At 43.2% G+C, this 17,905-nt stretch overlaps 2 protein-coding genes across 13 annotated transcripts in view; both read right to left on the bottom strand.

The window, feature by feature from the left end:
* abcc8 (ATP-binding cassette, sub-family C (CFTR/MRP), member 8) overlaps positions 1-1,431 on the bottom strand; it is a 35,562-nt gene extending 34,131 nt beyond the window's left edge. The window contains exon 1 of one of the 2 annotated variants that reach the window (XM_028959046.1): positions 789-1,431. In XM_028959046.1, coding sequence (XP_028814879.1) covers positions 789-936 — 148 coding nt within the window. In that variant the 5' untranslated portion in view covers positions 937-1,431. The remainder of the gene's footprint in view (positions 1-788) is intronic. The other variant, XM_028959047.1, reaches the window with a different exon arrangement.
* A 2,922-nt stretch (positions 1,432-4,353) lies between these two features.
* Positions 4,354-17,905, bottom strand: part of ush1c (Usher syndrome 1C) — a 37,834-nt gene continuing 24,282 nt past the window's right edge. For 7 of the 11 annotated variants that reach the window (XM_028957842.1, XM_028957849.1, XM_028957843.1 and 4 more), the window contains 20 exons: positions 17,646-17,730; positions 17,266-17,325; positions 17,060-17,116; positions 15,453-15,595; positions 14,102-14,167; positions 13,676-13,809; positions 12,989-13,038; positions 12,670-12,834; positions 12,295-12,411; positions 10,875-11,558; positions 10,640-10,693; positions 10,180-10,293; positions 8,969-9,031; positions 7,133-7,174; positions 6,821-6,874; positions 6,446-6,545; positions 6,130-6,239; positions 5,557-5,612; positions 5,174-5,292; positions 4,354-4,626 (listed from right to left, as the gene is read on the bottom strand). In XM_028957842.1, coding sequence (XP_028813675.1) covers positions 5,199-5,292; positions 5,557-5,612; positions 6,130-6,239; positions 6,446-6,545; positions 6,821-6,874; positions 7,133-7,174; positions 8,969-9,031; positions 10,180-10,293; positions 10,640-10,693; positions 10,875-11,558; positions 12,295-12,411; positions 12,670-12,834; positions 12,989-13,038; positions 13,676-13,809; positions 14,102-14,167; positions 15,453-15,595; positions 17,060-17,116; positions 17,266-17,325; positions 17,646-17,730 — 2,248 coding nt within the window. In that variant the 3' untranslated portion in view covers positions 4,354-4,626; positions 5,174-5,198. The remainder of the gene's footprint in view (positions 4,627-5,173; positions 5,293-5,556; positions 5,613-6,129; positions 6,240-6,445; positions 6,546-6,820; positions 6,875-7,132; positions 7,175-8,968; positions 9,032-10,179; positions 10,294-10,639; positions 10,694-10,874; positions 11,559-12,294; positions 12,412-12,669; positions 12,835-12,988; positions 13,039-13,675; positions 13,810-14,101; positions 14,168-15,452; positions 15,596-17,059; positions 17,117-17,265; positions 17,326-17,645; positions 17,731-17,905) is intronic. The other 4 variants (XM_028957840.1, XM_028957845.1, XM_028957841.1 and 1 more) reach the window with 4 other exon arrangements.

Here is a 17,905-nt window from a genome sequence, read left to right as displayed (position 1 = left end):
ACAGCTGTTCTGCAACCCTTCCCTCACGGAATACCATCGATAAAGGGCCACCTCGTTCCCAGGTGTCACAGGGAGCCACGGTGGCATCTCTACCTGCAGATGACTCTGTAATGAACAGTAGATGGATGGCCCACTGCCACCACACACATCCACCTTGTCTATCACACTTGCAGCCTGGAGCTGCCTTGTCTTATTCATTCTCACAGGAAAGGAAAACGGGGACTTGGGCCATCGAATCGAATTCTGTTTCGGTCTGAAAGAACTCACATTCATGCCTTTGTTGCATCTGGCTGTAATTATTTAAGCACATAATAAACATGACAAAAATATATATATGGATGGAAGTAAATATAATGTAAATGATTTTTGACGTTTGAAATGTGCTCACTCTGGGTGTCAGATTACCAACGGGACACTTTAAATGCCACTAATGCCTGCTGTGTGTTTGAGGGGATGGTGGCCACGCTTTTTTAGCTCTCACTTTGTAAATTACGTGTGCGCCAAGGTCAAATGTATTAGTCTAAAATAAGAACGCTATTTACACTATGGTTTCAAGGTTGCCAGGTAGTATTTACCAAAAATATTAAAAGGTGTAAGGGGTCAATGCAAAAGCGGCGTGAACTATGTAAACAGGGCCAATTTTCTATAAAGAATCTATTTCTACCACAGTTCGAAATGAATAATGATCATTATGATTGACTTCAGGTCCTACTTGCAAGATGCCAAGGATGGAAATAAAAACAGCACAATAACTTTAAACCTACGGAGCTACTCCCGGAAGCACTCACCGACAAAGAGGATGGGGAAAGTGATGAAGAGGAGGAACACATGGGGCACCACGGTAAGCGCGTCCAGGAAGCAGCCGTTGTTGAGCACGCCGTGGTCCACGTTGTAGGCGGCAGAGTTGTTTTCACTGCCACAGAACGCCAAGGACATGGTGGAGCCAGGACTCTTGGTGAAGTCACACAGAGGAAAGGAGGAAACGAATAGGAGGGAAGGAAAGATGACAAAGTAAACGAGGAGACTCAGAACATGCCCGTCCGGGCAGGTTTGCCGGAGGTCAGCGGTGTCGCAGGGCGGGCGATTCAGGCGAGTAAATCCTTTACATCCTGGCTGCTGTGGGTGCGCAGCGGTCACTGTCCACTCAGGAGCCCCCGGCCCCCCCGCAGCTCCGGCCGTCTAAGCGGCTTCCGCGTCGGTGAGAAATGCCGGCATCGTGCGCCGCGGCAACCGCACAAAGGCATCCTCCCCGTCTCCTCCTCAGCCGAACGTGCGAGAGCCCACCAGCATCAGGGGGGTGGGGGGACACCACGGCTACGCCACCATCTTTCAGTTCCCCTGCTGCTCCGAGAACCAGATCTCAGGCAGGGTTGACCTTGCGAGACGACAGCTATGTGGCAGAATGAGAGAGAGTCTGAGCAATGCATCAGACCTGAGAGAGGTGGGGGGAGTGTGCGGGGCCGAGGAGGAGAGGGGGAGGGAGAATCGAGATCAGAGAGAGAGAGAGAGGGGTGGGGGTGGAAAGGGAACGGGAGACAAGAAGGAATGAGAGCGCGAGCGAGCAAGAAATAGAGACATGAGTAGGGAGGGAGAGAGAGAGAGAGAGAGAGAGAGAATGCAGCGGCATCACGACCCGACGTTCTCGTAACCGCGCTGCACATGCCTGGCATGATGGAACGTCCAAACTAGAATCTCCTCTAGATCACAAAGCCACATTTTCATACAGAACTAAGCATCAACCCCGCAGGGAAGTGTCATACAAACCGGCTAACACAAAGTAGGCCGTCAAAAATAAATAAAAATGTAAACTGGAGCTGGAGTCAAGAGCCAAACTTGGAGCACACACACAACCAGACCGTGACGCACAACATTACATAACAGGCGAGTTTAATGTAAATCAAGCACCTCCCTTTAATAGCATTTTAATGAATGAAACAAGGTGACACTTTTTATGTCTACGGTGTCAGATGGAATATAGCTCAGTGGCCTACCAGGGGTGGGAATCATACAGAATCCCGCGAGCCGATGAAACACCTCGTCCGGGATGACAATGATATCTCAACACAGGACAGTTCTCTACGATGCGTTCATGATATGTGTACAAGCAAGGAAGCAAACCAAAATGTACCAGGGTACAATTTTAACATTTAAAAAGCCAATAAACGGCATTTAAAAATACAAAAGAGATTAAATGGTTAAATTTACGAGTATTCAAAATGGATTTGAGTAAGTGGGGTTTGATCCCGTGACTTTGAGGTGACCGTGTTACCACTATTAAGCTACTATCATTGGTTAAATGAGCCATGACTCCTCTGCAAATGCATCTGATATTTTAGACTGTTACAGCATAACAGTTCCACATCTAATGTCATGTAATATCAGTCGTGTCACTCCGTGTTTGTCATGAGTCAGCGGTAAAGTGAAGTGATTGTCATTGTGATACACAGCAGCACAGCACACTGTGCACACGGTGAAATGTGTCCTCTGCATTTAACCCATCACCCTTGGTGAGCAGTGGGCAGCCATGACAGGCGCCCGGGGAGCAGCGTGTGGGGAGCAGTGTGGGTGTGACCCTGCTCAGTGGCACCTTGGCGGATCTGATTTGAACCGGCAACCTTCTGATTACGGGGTTGCTTCCTTAACCGCTAATCCCGACTATGGCTGGTCAGGGGTACGAAAACTCTCTCTCTGGATGGGCCCATTGGCCGAAATCGGCACGTAAATGCATTACACAGAAGCATAAAACGACCCTTTGAAACTGTTTTGCATGCATCTGGGTGGTAGTAGCCTAGTGGGTAAGACACTCGCCTATGAACCAGAAGACCCAGGTTCAAATCCCACTTACTACCATTGTGTCCCTGAGCAAGACACTTAACCCTAAGTTGCTCCAGGGGGGGACTGTCCCTCTAACTACTGATTGTAAGTCGCTCTGGATAAGGGCGTCTTGTAAATGCTGTAAATGTAAGCGCATAATTTTATATGCACATTTACGACAAACCTTCTACATTAAGGTACACTACAGGCCGGAATAAAGAAAGATACAAACCTTTTCGAAACGTTAGGAAACATTAGAAAAAAATACAACTGCGGTGTTTAATAGAAGTTTCGGCTCCTGCGATAAAGGCAACGCGTGGGTATTTGGGTATTTTCACGAAACCTGTACATAAATTGTGTTGTTGCATTAGCCGTAAAAACGCCAACTGTGTTTATTCACGCGTGTCTGTGACGCTTCACTGCAGCGAAGCAACATCCAAGTGGGAACGACGCGTTTCGTAACTTCTCACTGTTTCCCACGTTTAATCTCGGACTGCACGTGTTGTCCTTCTCTTTTTAGTACAAACGACGAGGAGAGACACAGGAAAGACGAGGAACAAATAAAAAAAAAACGTCACCCACGTTTCCATTTGAGTTGAATGATGTTAATTCGAACCGTGTCGATTAAACGCCACTCACGCAATATGTTATAAATGCATACCGGTTTGTATCGTGAAAGCATCTTGATTCCCGAAGTCATCGAGTTTCTGGATTTGTCTTCATAAACAAGTCGTCATCATCAAAAGTAAAAAATTAAAAGGTAAAACATTAATTTATGTATGCATGTATGTCCACCGTGTAGGTTCACATCCCAACAGTGTCCATGGTGGAAAGGCGAAAAGTCGTCATAATAAAAATCATCGCTGCTGCCACGCCGCCCGTCGCAGAAGTTCCCGCGACCCGCGTGGCCGTCGGTGGGAATGTGGCCGCGGTGCTGAAGCTGAGCGCGGGGGAGGCCGTAGCAGTATATACTTCTACATATAATATAATATATTATAAAAATAATATCAATAATATCATAAAAAAAAAACATATTTTAATGGACAGATTAATACACACGAACTAGAAATGATGATTTTTTTTTCTTTTATTTGGATGCAATGCTATAGTGAATGCAGGAACACGGTTGCCCTCTATGGATGGATCTAATAAAATTACACCAAAAGCATTGGAGTTATGCCCATAGTTTGCTGAACATAAGCATAAGATGAGCAGAAGACAACTTATTATCACCAAAACTTATTAAGTAAAAGGCTACAAATTTCCTTTCTGAGTTATATCTGTGATATTTTATACAATAATGCACACTGAAGGGTTGTGCCATTTCACCAACTTCAAAGGATATGCAAAAATATGACCATGGCATTATCTGAAGCCGACCTCACAATTGTGGAGAGGGGTTCCTTATCTTTAGCTCCGTTTCAAATAAAATGCCACCCAAAAATGTCCTTCTTTGTATTTAAACCACTCTTGACTCATAATGAAGCCCTTCACATTGTACAAATAAACAAGTCAATAAACACAGCAGGAAAAAAAAAGTTCCCTCACAAACCACCTTTATTGATTAAATGCACCGAATGACTCTTCGCACGAGTCGTTGGTGTTTCACATTGCACTTCATTAGTTCCCATTAGTCTTTGAAACGAATGGACAATGCAGGTACTGTCCTTAATCCTGATTGATGTTTGGCTAACCCCACACATGCCTTGGTCCTTCATATGGCCGTGGTTTGATCAATCATGCAAATGTTCTCTCAGGTGCCAGCCAGGCGCAGAGTCCTCCTCAACATGCTCTCCGAGTTAAAAGAATGTCCTGCAAGAAGAGTGTGAAAACTTAAGTGACGTCCCTTGAAGTGAGGGAAGATGTTTCACTGCAGAGCATGCACTTTCAAAACGTGTTGTTTACACTCACACAGAAGATAGGAGCATTTCTAGTGACAGAACAGCATGTTGTTGGCACGGGAGCCCAATTGTTGCTACCTCACCCACCTTTCGCTACTTATAAGAAGGTGTGTGGCTTCTACGTTTACAACAACATGCTGTGTGAGGGGCCGTGAAAAGGAAATCATTATCATTCTGTCATGAGTCATGACATGACACAGTCCCCCTGCAATAAGGATGCATATCTTCCATTCTCTTTTCACGCTACTGCACAAGTTGAGTAAAGCACTGTCCAGCATTCAACATCTCGCAATCGATGCACGCAATGAGCACGGAATTGCTGAAATGTTAATTCCTTCATGCTCTTTTATTGCCGACTGACAGAGAGACTGTCCCAAGCACATGAGGCACACACGCACACAGTCCCAGAAACTGCCAGGGGCTCCGGAGACCACAGCCCAGGCCGGAGAGGGGTTTACCCTGAGGACGAGTTGGGCCGGGCAGCTAAGGCTGGAGCCGGTAGCCGTGTCTGTACAAAGTGGCACTGCCCGGGGTAAACTTTCTGTTTGCTGTGGGACTGGCTGATGCGGCCTTAGCGCTGGACATACAGACGACAGACATCTCACTCAGTCTTCACACAGTCAATCAATTAAAGGGCATTTCTACAAAAATGGCTGTATTTCCTGCATAAAGTAGAGTAGAAGGTATGTGGAGTAGAAGAAGCGAGTTTGAAAATTACTTTAAAACATTATGCATACATTAGTCTATTTGACTGGGAAGTGCGGTGCAATGCTAAAAGGGCTCAAGGAAACGACTAAAAAAGGAAAAGCACAAAATGAGATTAAGTGGGCAGGGTACATACACCTCATCCTCGTACTCCTTTGGAGGGGATACTGCTATTACCAGATCTATCCAGTCCTGGGAGAGACACAGACCAAAACAAAGGAATCAATTTTTACTTAAAGAAACAAATTATGAACATTTTCATTCAGATTTTATTTCATATTTTGTCATCGTCTTATCGGCACATAGATAAAGACGCCCTTATTGGCACATAGAATACACATATAAAATTATACCATATATATAAATGCTAAGATAAAAGTAGAAAAGAACAATTTATAGTGTCATTTTATTTATTGAGATATTCTGAATATGTGAACCAAGTGGAAAAAAAACACTACAAATGTACATTAGGGCTACATTACAATACTGAAATTGTATGTGCAAAGATCAACAACAGTTTAACTTCAACATAGAGACATCAGAAACCCTGTTTTGTGATATTTGCTTGTTATTATTCTTAACACAGGTTTTCAATCAGATATTAGAACCAGACCAGAAATTAGAAAACCGCATAATAATATAAAGCCACCGTGGCTGTTTTCTATTCTGATGTTGAAAGAGGGATGGCTGTAGCGCAGTGTGCCCTTACCCCACCACTGTTCCAGGCCCGTGCTAAGGAGTTCTGGGCCTCGGTGAGCGTGACATCAGTGAGGATTTTCCCATTTACTGCCATCACCTCATCGCCTGGCACAATACCACCTCCATGCAAACAAACACATACACAATCCCTTTAAAAGCTAACTACATGGCATGGACAAAAATGGATTGGAGTAATATTGATCTACCCCTGAACCTTAGGGTCACAGAGTGATGAATCTCTGTCCATCAGTCTTTTGTGAGGATAAGATCATATATAATGCTGCCTTCATGAACAAATAAATTCAATAGATTTGGTGACTCCTCACCATGTTTGTCTGCAGCACCACCTTCATAAATTGCTGAAACCACAATCTTCCCAAGGGGTGATTCAATGCCCCCTTCCACTGCAAGATCAAGAGGGCCAACCTACACAACAAAAGAGCCAAATTTGCTCGGCAAATGATCGATAATTATGGGTAAATTACCAATAATTATGTGAAGAAAATACTCTCACCCTTGTGTATTACATTGTGATAACACAGAGCTACAAAAGAATCTCTATAAATTAACATCTGGCTGCAATGTTTCAAGCCTTTTCTGTGAAAATACACTTCCACACGGAAAGACTTACCAACAGTCTTGACCTGAATGAGCCGAGTACAAAATGCAGCTTCGGAGAAGGTTAGCAGCAGGTTATTTACCTTTTTGATTTTCAGAAGTCGAACGTCCCGTCCAGCTATCTGATCTTGTGTGAACTGTGAATAAGAACATACGTCTTTTGGACACACACTGGCTCTGTAACAACTAAAAAAGAACCACTTAGATTTCTCCCAAATTTATTGACATGACGCAGATGAACAGGCCACAATCAGTGGGTTCATCTGATTTCATATAAGCTTTTAGGCATGCGTGTAATCAATAATAATATTATTGATGCAATAGCTATATGTTCTATGGTTAGTGTCTTTCCATTTTGCTTCTTTTTTGTTGTTTTGAGCTCTCTTGCAACATACCATGGAAAATGGATCAAATTCCTCCACGTACTTTTGAAATCCCTATAGGGCAAAGGTAGTTAAACAGGACAGACACATTATGCACCAAATGTAATCACTAATACGATCTACACTAATACACAACAAGACAGTAATATATTGCACACTTGTTTTAAATTAAATTAAGTTGGAACAGTGAGATTTCATTCGACAACCAAGATCCTGTTTGCAATCTGAAAAAAATTTGAACTCCTAATATTTCACCCTACCAGGGTGAAAAAACAATGTTCTTCTACATCTACATGGTGCACACAGAGATGCATTTATGGCATTTGCAGCAAATCCTTATTATGCTGCATGCTGACATCCAACCCTGATTGACCATGCTATCTGTAGTTTTTCATTCATTGAAATGGGTGTGGGAAAATTACTGTTTCAATTTCATGAAATGACAGCTAGATCAATCCATCAACTATTAAATCAGGAATTTGTAAATCTTTAATATATATACATATATATATATATACACACACACACACACACACACACACACACACACACACATATCTCTCTCTCTCTCTCGTCCAGAGACAAAGTAATTTTAGCATCAGTGAATGACAAATGGTTGCAGAGGTTAAGGCAGAACAGATACGTGGAGGTCACATCTTTCAGTTTGTTTGTTGGAGTGACATTTAAAAGACAGCAAGGATTCCTACCTGACCTCAAAAGAACAAATTTATCTTCATCCTGACATGTGGATCACAAGACAATGCACTTGCACTGACGTCTCTATTTCAAAAACAGCGAATGCATTTGTCAGGATTGGCTACAGCTGGAAACATCACCTGGGGCCGATCAGGACGGCTTTTAAAAAGCCTGTGATTCCGCCCCTCTGCAGCGGCAGCATTTTAGTGAACTCTGTTTTGTGAACATCTTTCTTGAACTTGACCTGGCAACTGTTATGTGTATTTTGAGTTCTGCGCCTGCGGGCTAGGTTTTGTTCTCCCCTTTCCGTCCCGTTTTTGGCCATTGTGCCATTGTTTATTTATTATTTAATAAATCCTTATTTCCAGAATGTCCTGTCTCTATGCTTCCCGTCAGCTCGTTGACATGACAGAATGTCAGAGCTGCCGAAGGGGGGAAACACAGCACCTTATAAAACACCGTCCTGATTGGGCACAGATGCCGTCAATCCTGACAAAATTAATTTAAACTAATTGCCTGGTTATACAAAGTCACTTCAAAGGCCTGCTGTGAGAGACCATAATATTATATTTTATTATTATATAATATTATATTATTTGTTTTGCCAAATATTGAAATAATTTCCATATTCTAAGATGGGTCTGGGCAGAGTTTTAATTAAAATCACTAAAACTCAAACGCTGGTGCAAAGATATTATGTTTGTTTGAAGAATAAGCAAAAACCACAAAAACACAGGATGGCTAAAGCAATATGGCTGAAACAGACTGGGCTCTAAAATCTAAATTCTTAATTTCTACTTAATCAACCCACCTGCAAACTAGTCCCAAATATAAAAACTTTAAAATACTGAACAGCATACTTTATAAATGCAGCCGAGATTCACCCAGGAGTTACATTTCAGCCAAGCTCTATCAGATCCTGCATCTAACAAGCTGGATGAAAATTCTTCAAATAAGATAAATCATATTAATGTTTGGACAGTAAGTTAAGAGAAATAGAGTACAGAAGCACACAACTGCAAAAAAAATTAAAAAAGTAAATTCTAGGTGTACGCTGTCAGGTTGATCCTGCTGGCCTACAACAAACAGAATGCGGTCCAAGATCTAATAAAGCACAGCTCAAGATCTCTAAGAAGGGGGAGGCAGAATTACTTGTTTCCTGCTGGATTTAAAGGATGTGTTGTACACCACCATCCGTTTGAGCATCTCCGGAGGCTGCAACACATGATCAGATGCCTGTCATTAGTCATCAGGACTGACACACAATCCACGAATGTGTCTCTCAAAGCATGAAAAACACCTCCACCCATGTCACATCCAATACACCAACACCATTGGGATTTAATCTGGAGGCAAGCCCCTGCTCTATTATGAAGGTGGGTGGTGTATGCACATCCTAAGGGAAGAGGTATAAGGAGGAAAAGAGGCAAAGCGATCACATACGTTTCACCATAGCAACTGGCTTTAGGTCTAAGGTCAGGTATTGTGCTCTGCTACCAGATGTTAAGATGTGTTGAAGCACAGGGTTAAAGGGACAGAAAAAAGTCACTTTAACATCAGAAAAGTGTTGCCATTTGGTAAAATGCTGTAGCATCTCTGTCTGCAGGAAAAGCAGTGCTCTGGTTACAGAGAAAAAAGAAAGACGGGGTTGGATCCAGGAAAACTGAATGTTGGGTTTGGTTCAGGCTTGACTCCTGTTCTCTTTGACTTGAAATTACACTGTAAATGATTTATAACATCTCAAACTCATTATCAATAATGAGATCAGGGTTGTGCCTGCCAGAACCCAACTCGAGAACCTGGAGGAGACCCGATTCAACTTGGGGAGAGGATGAAACTCCTCACAAACAAAGCCGGGATTCAAACAGGATTCAAACTCATGACCTTGGAAGTGTGAGGCCATGATGCTCAAATACTGTATTAAATTACAATTTAACACATTTTATATTCATCACACTTAATAATAGCAGACATATTACTGACAACCACCCATCATTGAATGCCCAGTTCGAGAATCTTAAAATAGCCTCCATATTCATTAATTAAGGAATTATAACAGGCGGTGCATACTGGCTTCCTCTCTGATCTAATAAAGAGGAGCTGGCTGTCCAAAAGATTTTATGGTCCTCTGACTGGTTGGAAAGGATGATCCATCAAACACATTGTACCTGCATTTTAGCTTTGAATGGGGCTTATTATGCGCATGGCAGTAAAGTGACATGTCTCGCAGGAGTTATACAAGAGGGGACAATGGAGATGCACAGAGAGCTGCTAGAAAAACAAAAAAGTCAGATGCTTACATTTTGGAAATTGAAAACACACAAAGCATCACAAGGCCTCACACACACATGCACTTGTCTTACCAAGCCCTCTGATCGCAGTGCAGTTCTGTGTGTCATGGTCTGTGGCAGCATGACCGGTTTAGACATTACAGGGTTAACCTGCCTCCTCTGGTTTGGAGGGCTAGGCATGATTTGCTAGAGAAAAGCCAGCATGATGTGTCAGGGTAATGAAAGTCACTCGCTTATTTTGACACTGAGGCTGGAAAAGGACGATTTAAGAAATAGAACAGTTCAAATAAAATAGCCCAGGTTTCAAATTATGTCAGGCAAACAAGAGTCCCACTTTGGGGGTAACAAAGCAGGCCAGTTCACAATAAGACATATTTAATATGAGGTAAGCAAACTCACAACCCACTCTTTGTCTTAGTATGTAAACTAAAGCCAATAACTTTTAACCTACAAATCTCACAGGATTACGTTTTGTTGGTTTATGTTAATTCCTTTAAAATGCACCCCCATTCCTATAGAGCTGCAGACTCACCAAAGGAGTGTTTGAAGTCGATATTCTGCTAGCATGGGAGGTATTTCTTGTGACCTGAACCATAGTGAAAGAGATGCATGACTCCACTGTTCAACGTTAAAAACATGTGGCAACACCAACCAGTACACTGTTCTACACTTGTTTCACAGAATCATATCAACTCAGAAAAATATCTGAATATATGATAATCATACCTGGGCAGAACACACACACACACACGGAATCGTAAAGCTACCTTGGGGCTTTGGGGGTAGGACGCTTCACTCGCGTTTACTGCACGGTAGCCTCCTCGAGGTTTGTAGGTGTTAGACTCCCACTCACTCCCATGCTCAGAGGGACTCTGAGGCCGAGGGTATGCTGTGCTTGACCCAAACCTATTTTCATTCTGTTGGGGGGGTGGAGGAGGAGGTGGAGGAGGAGGAGGGGGAGGCGGCGGGGGTGGAGGCGGTGGTGGATGGGATGACGACGGGCTCCACGAAGATTGGGAGGGAGGGGGCCGTGAAGAAGAACTGGGCGGTGGGGGAGGAGCACGTCTTGTGGCTGTAGGTGGAGGCATCCTACTGGGGGGTGGAGATGGATTGTGGCCTGTAGGTCCTGGGCCAGATGGTCTTGGATTAGGGGAATGAGGGTGGTACATGGATGGTGGAGCCTTACTCATGGAATGGTGCATCATTCGAGGTGATGGTGGTGAATGGCTGACGGTGTGGTGCAAGCGTGGGGAGGGTGGTGGTAAGGGCAGTGGTGGTGGAGGCTGATTGGATGTTGCCTGAGTGGGAGCAAGCCTTTTCAGCGGCTGCCTGAGGCTCTGATCTACATCATCCAGGTTAATGTCATCCAAATCGGTGGTGGCCAGCTGCAAGCCCCCAGGAAACCTCCTTATAGTAGAGACTGAAGTGGTGGGCGATCGAGTTGGAGACACCTATGGAAATAACCCAGCTTCTAAAAGCACTGATGTCAACAAGAGACTAATATATCAGAAAGGTGCTCAAAACAACTGCGAACTAAGTTCAGGTATAGGGTCCTTAAATGGTTGGACCCATTAAGCTGCACCATGTTACCAGGCTGTTCCAACCATCTGGTACAACTGCCTCTGGCTGTTTTCAACTGATACATGACACACCTACATTACCAGTCAAAGGTTTAAACACACCAAATCTATGAAAGGTATAGATAACTTAACAGAAGCTAATACAGGAAACACATTAAGGTTTGTCTTTGGACCCTGCACAGTGTTGGCACCATCAGGAAAAGCGGCCAAGAAATGCTCACTATGGGAATTATTTCATGGCTGCTGGAAAACCCTCCCCATTGTATAGGCCAAGACTGTCTTGCAGGGCCTGTCTTTACGTTTAAAATATCACCTCAGAGATTTGCTGTTCTTGGCCATCTTCAGCAGGGTGGGCAGCTTCAAATGAAAACCTAGCCTGTTACATGCATTTACTTAATTTAACAAAGCAAGATTTGTGTATATTTTTTTATGATATTAAAGGATCTTGCTATCTGCTGCACCACCTTAGTTATTCTTAGCTATTCATGCATGAAAAGGAGAAGGAAGCATGTGCTAAATCTAGCCCATAACAATGGGGATCTGGGGTTACTGTAATAGGATAAAAAAAAGAGTGGAAACGCACACAGGCTGCTCTAACAGCGTTTACCTCTGCTGAGTCATTCTCCACATGAGTGATCTGCTCTAGTCTGGTCTGACAGAGCCTCTCCACCCAATGCTGCACCTTCTCGGACTCCTCCAGGTCCTCCCGTTCTGTCTCCGACACCTGAGTCACACCACACATTACCGTGCTAAAGCTGCACGCCACACACTGCTAACTACCATGGCAGACGGAACAATCAACCCCGGCGTGCACACGAGGCCACTGTTTTTTAATCACTGGTCCTATTGAGGTTCGATTCACACAACCGGGTAATGGGTGTACAGTTCCAAAGCTGTGACACCCAACACCATTACGGGTATTATCACAATTTTCCACCAGCAGGGCTAAATCCGGAGCAGCGAGCTCACAACCATGCCGTACCTCCTGCACCAGCCTGCTGATTTTCAGCTGCTTTTCCCTCTCGTTCATCTCCTCCTTCTCCTTGGCTAGCTTCAGCTCAAACTCCATCTCTTTTTTGCTTTTCCTCTCGGCGGGCAGTGTATCCGTCTTTGACGCCTTCTTCTTATGCTTCTTTTCTTTCCCTTTCTGATACATTCACAGTGAATCAGCAAAACTAGTGCTCTCACTGCAATCCATGCAGGCCCATGCAAGGTTGCAATACAAGGGTGTCTTTTAGCAGATTAAATTAAAAAAAGATAACTAACACATAGAAGCACACACAGTTTCCAAACTCAGGTACCTTCCTGATTGTAGGTAACTTCCCCTCGTACTTGTAAAACCAGCCAAATGCTATGGAGAAAGGAAGAAGGAATGATGCACTTTCTATTTGTATTTTAAGTCTGCTCCAGGCAAAGGAGTCCGCACACACACCCACACACACTTCTACCACCATGGTCAGTGAGTAAATCTGCATTGAGGAACTGCCATGTTATGTAGAAGGTAATACGTCAGGGCGGGAAACGTGCATAAAGAAACGGTTTGGTTGTCAGATGAAATCTCACTGATGTAAGGAGCAGCCAGCAAAGATCTCAAGAACTGTGAGATCCTAGACTCACTTCTTCCATCTCTCCCTCCTTCTCCTCCTCCTCTCCATCGTCCCCATTGGTCACTGTTTTGGCATCATTTGGGAGATGTCAATTCAGGACACACATCAGAGCACAGAGAGGGCAGGAAAGTGAGACAGAAGGAAACAGTGAATGAGAATGAAAGAGAATGAACTCAGGAAAAGAGCAAAAGACATCTACAACTATGAAGAATTCTGCTGAACTAAAGATAAAGCATCTAAAACGTTCAAAATGCTTTGAAAAGTTTTGCCGTGTAAGTTAACACATGGCGTTGTGTGTAACAAATGGATATTACACGTCAAATACTTATATATACACCAACATCACGCACATGCAGCCAAATGCATACTGCCACAGTGTACCTGAGCTTCTGGGTTTAGCTGGAGGTGGGGTGGGATTTTTGGGGGGAACAGGAGAGGGGGTCTTGGCAGGTTTCTCTCTGGGTTCCCAGTCCTCCTCCCATTCTCTCTGATGCTTCCGCTCTGCAGCCTCTATCCTGAACACACAGGTGCAGACACAGGTCTGAACAGGTTTTCTGTCCTTTTCACAGCTCAAGTGGTCAAGTGTTCTTAAAGCTAGAATCCTATGTAATGTTGATAGACCACAGCCTGACAGAAACATCTATCTGAAACTATAGATTTAGCTTCTAATAGGAAAACAGAACACAATCAATCTGCTCCTAGGCCTTTCCTGACACCAATTCTGGACACGGTTTTCATTCCACTTCAAACCCTCATCTCCAGGTTTATAAAATACAACTTTTGTGTAGATAGTAGTGAGAAAGATACTTTTCCATCTCCCTTCGATAACGCTCATCCTCCTCAGCCGTTTTTTGAGAGAGCTCCATTTTCCTCCTGCGCAAAATGTATGAAAACTGAAAATTAGCATAAAACAGACCACCAGTTCCCCCTTGTATAGAACGGCATTAGACGCCACAGGTCAAATTGAGTAAATAAGTTGTTTAGCTGTGATTTTATTCTCATTACTAGAGCACAAATTGATTTAAAAGAGACAGGCAATACAATTTACATTCAGCCAAAGACGTTGAGCAACAAAGCACAAGTCTTAATTTGTGACACTCAAAAAAACCTCTGGTGTTACTAATATATATACACTGTGGGAACGCTTATTAAACAACACAATGTTACTCCAAGTCAGCCACACTTCTGTGAAATCATACTGTCCACTTGGGAAGCAACACTGATCGACAATCAATTTCACATGCTGTTGTGCAAATGGAATAGACAACAGGTGGAAATTATTGGCAATTAGCAAGACGTCCCCAATAAAGGCGTGGTCCTGCAGGTTGGTAGAATACTTCTCAGTTCCTATACTTTCTGGCTGATGTTTTTGCCACTTTTGAATGCTGGTGGTGCTTTCACTGTAGTGGTAGCATGAGACGGAGTCTACAACCCAAACAAGTGACTCAGGTAGTGCAGCTCATCCAGAACTGCACATCAATGCGAGCTGTGGCAAGAAGGTTTGCTGTGTCTGTCAGTTTAGTGTCCAGAGCATGAGGGCATTATCCAGGGAGGAGCAAGTACATCAGGAGACATGGAAGTGGCCGTAAGAGGGGAACAACCCAGCAGCAGGACCACTACCTCCGCCTTTGTCCAAGGAAGTACACTCCACATTGAGTCTGGAGGCACCACAGGTAGTCTGACTGATATTAGGTCCAGAGATGAAATCCACAGACCCCTTGTGAGACCTCATATGGCTGGAGTCTGTCAGCAGTTCCTGCAAGATGAAGGCATTGATGCTATGGACTAGCCCGGCCATTCCCTAGACCCGAATCCAATTGAGCACATCTGGGACATCATGTCTCTCTCCATCCACCAATGCCACGTTACATCACAGACTGTCCAGGAGTTAGCGAATGCTTTAGTCCAGGTCTGGCAGGAGATCCCTCAGGAGACCATCTGCCACCTCATCAGGAGCATGTCCAGACGTTGTATGGCCTCATTTAGACTTGTTTTAAGGACATTACATCATCATTGGATCAGCCTCTAGTGTGTTTTTCCAGTTTAATTTTGAGTGTGATTCCAAATCCAGACACAAGACAAAACATTTTTTTGTCTCTTTAGCATGCTAATTAGGTGTCACCGTTTGAGTGTGTGTGATGCATGATGGGACATTTACAGGCGTTCCTTCTCCTGCTGCTCTTTCACGATCTTGTTGGTTTCCAGAGCGACCTTCTTCTGGTGCATGAGCTCCTGTCGCTCCAGCTCCCTGCGAGCCTCCACTGCCAAGCGTTCCTCATCAGTCATGAACAGCTCACTGCCCTGGTGACACAACAGCAGCACAAACATACTATATCCATGTGGACCGATACCAGAGTTATCATGGTTCTTCAGGGGAGCAGGTCATTCCGCCTTATTTACCATGTTTGTATTTTACAACATAATGTGACAAGCTCCTGCTACTTATCTGACTGGCGACCAAACGTTGTTGCTCAGCAACAACATCTTATTAGTAAAACAGAATTAACAACTAGTAGAAAATTTCTCAGTTGGGTTTTTAGATCTCACACATATTAACTGTTAAACAGTAGTATAAAAGTAATCAAGGGATGTACTCTTTTGTGAATTAACCTGATGAAGAGGTCTATGTCACTCTGTATATATAGGAAAGCAGGGCAACATGGTCATCATGGTACCAAAGTAACCAGAGATAATTATGCTCCTTTAGTGATGTAGAGCCTGTTTTTTTTCAACACATGCCAGTGTAGGGATACACTTGTTCATAAAGCAAAAGAAAATGTTGCCCAGTGTCTCTTTCTTCCCATCACTGTTTTTCCTGCCATCTGTCTATAGCTACTTTAAAACCACCAAGAATATGACATGTGGAAGCTTTAGAGGAAGGTTCACTGCGGGTTCACAGCCCCAACCCTCCACCCACTTATTCACAATTACCTGTGATACATCACTGAATGTGACTTAATGCATGAAGCCTGAGCCTCTTATGGGCTCTTTAAGAAAAGCAAATGCAACTCTTGCTTCCATCACTCCATCACACTCAAACTCACTGACATATTATTAATGAAAAAAGGTTTGCAGGTTGTAATTACTGGTGCATCTATGCTGGTAAACATTTATGTAGAGTAAATGGAAAAAGTGTTCATTAGAGCAAAAGGTTTCCAGTCTTTTCAATTGACTCATGTTTAGTGCAGTGGTAAAACCTTCCAAGCCACTGCATGAATTTAAGACCTAGACCACAACTGAATAATTTGAAAATTGACAAATAGCCCTTCTACTATATCTGCCTTTACTTTCAGTAGATATTGCTTTTGCAGAGGAGGAGAGGGATATCCAAATTAGTTGCTATGCCAATGTAAAGCTGTCTACACTACATAAAAAATTTATTAAATAGTGCATTTTCTAGTAATTTTGTTTGAAAATGTCAAAATGTTTTGTAACAAAGAAAAATATTTTAATTAAACATCTATACTATGTGCAATCTAATGGCCCTGCATTCCTGTACCCATTGCACCAGAAAGCTGGGCATGCATGCAAGCACAACTGCAGTGCATCTCAGTTCTGTCCTCATCTCTCTGAGCCATGTGCCATACTAAATTAAAATAAATGGCTTGTCAGATTTTAATGGCTGTATTCCATGGACTATGTTGACTGCAGGGAGGAAAAACTGCCCCCTGTGATAAATGCCGCACTCCCTGAGGATGAAAGAATTGTGTTGTATGTAATGTGGACGTAGCACCATTTGAAAACTGGAAGTGTGACTGTACTTACTGCACCGGTGAGAACAGTGATGGTCAAACTACGGCTGCTTTTCAACACTCTGACAGCCTGCAAAAGATATATGTGCGTGATAGATGAAATATAAAAACATTAACTGCACAGTAACTAAAGCAATTATATGAAGGTAATTACTGAGCTGTGGAATGAGTGGGAAATTGCAGCCAGTTACAGATGGTGGCTTTGGAAATGCATCATACCTCCTTGTGGTCCAAGTTAGTGAATTCCACCCCATTGACCTCAACAATCTGGTCACCCACCTGCAATGGGCACATACACAATTAATATTGAGTTGATTTCAAATATGCCAAGTGGCTCCTTTCTTGTTAAAATTGACATTTGGCAAGTAACTACAAATAATATGAATCAAGAAGCAATGGAGTGTAAGATAAAATGCAATAGTTGCCAAGTGGCTAAGGAAGGTGACTTGTAACTGGAAGGTTTGTGAGTTTAAATCTTGAACAGTCAAGGTGCCACTGAGGTATCCTCGACCAAGGTACTGCCCATGCGCTGTGCTATGCTGTGCATTTGCAATGACAAAACTAAAAATATATATTCAATATATTCATGCAAAAGTCACCTTCAGGCCCACTTCAGCTGACAGTGAGCCAGGTTTCACGTTGCTGATGTATATTCCTGGTTTCTGAGTAGGGCCACTTGAGATACTGCACATAAGTACAGGCATGACATGTATGGGTGAGAAAGATGAAAAGACGTTTTCTGGAATAAATTTCCACAGTTTCCATTGTCATGTTTTAGCACAGCTGCAGAAATCCGCAAAAAAGCCATATAATCGTTATTTGCAGTAATTACATGGACAAAATAAATGGAATTGTTAAG

Source organism: Denticeps clupeoides, chromosome 17, assembly GCF_900700375.1.
Source record: "Denticeps clupeoides chromosome 17, fDenClu1.1, whole genome shotgun sequence".
NCBI lineage: Eukaryota > Metazoa > Chordata > Actinopteri > Clupeiformes > Denticipitidae > Denticeps > Denticeps clupeoides.
The sequence above is the reverse complement of the archived record's forward strand: the minus strand, read 5'-3'. Positions and strand labels throughout refer to the sequence as shown.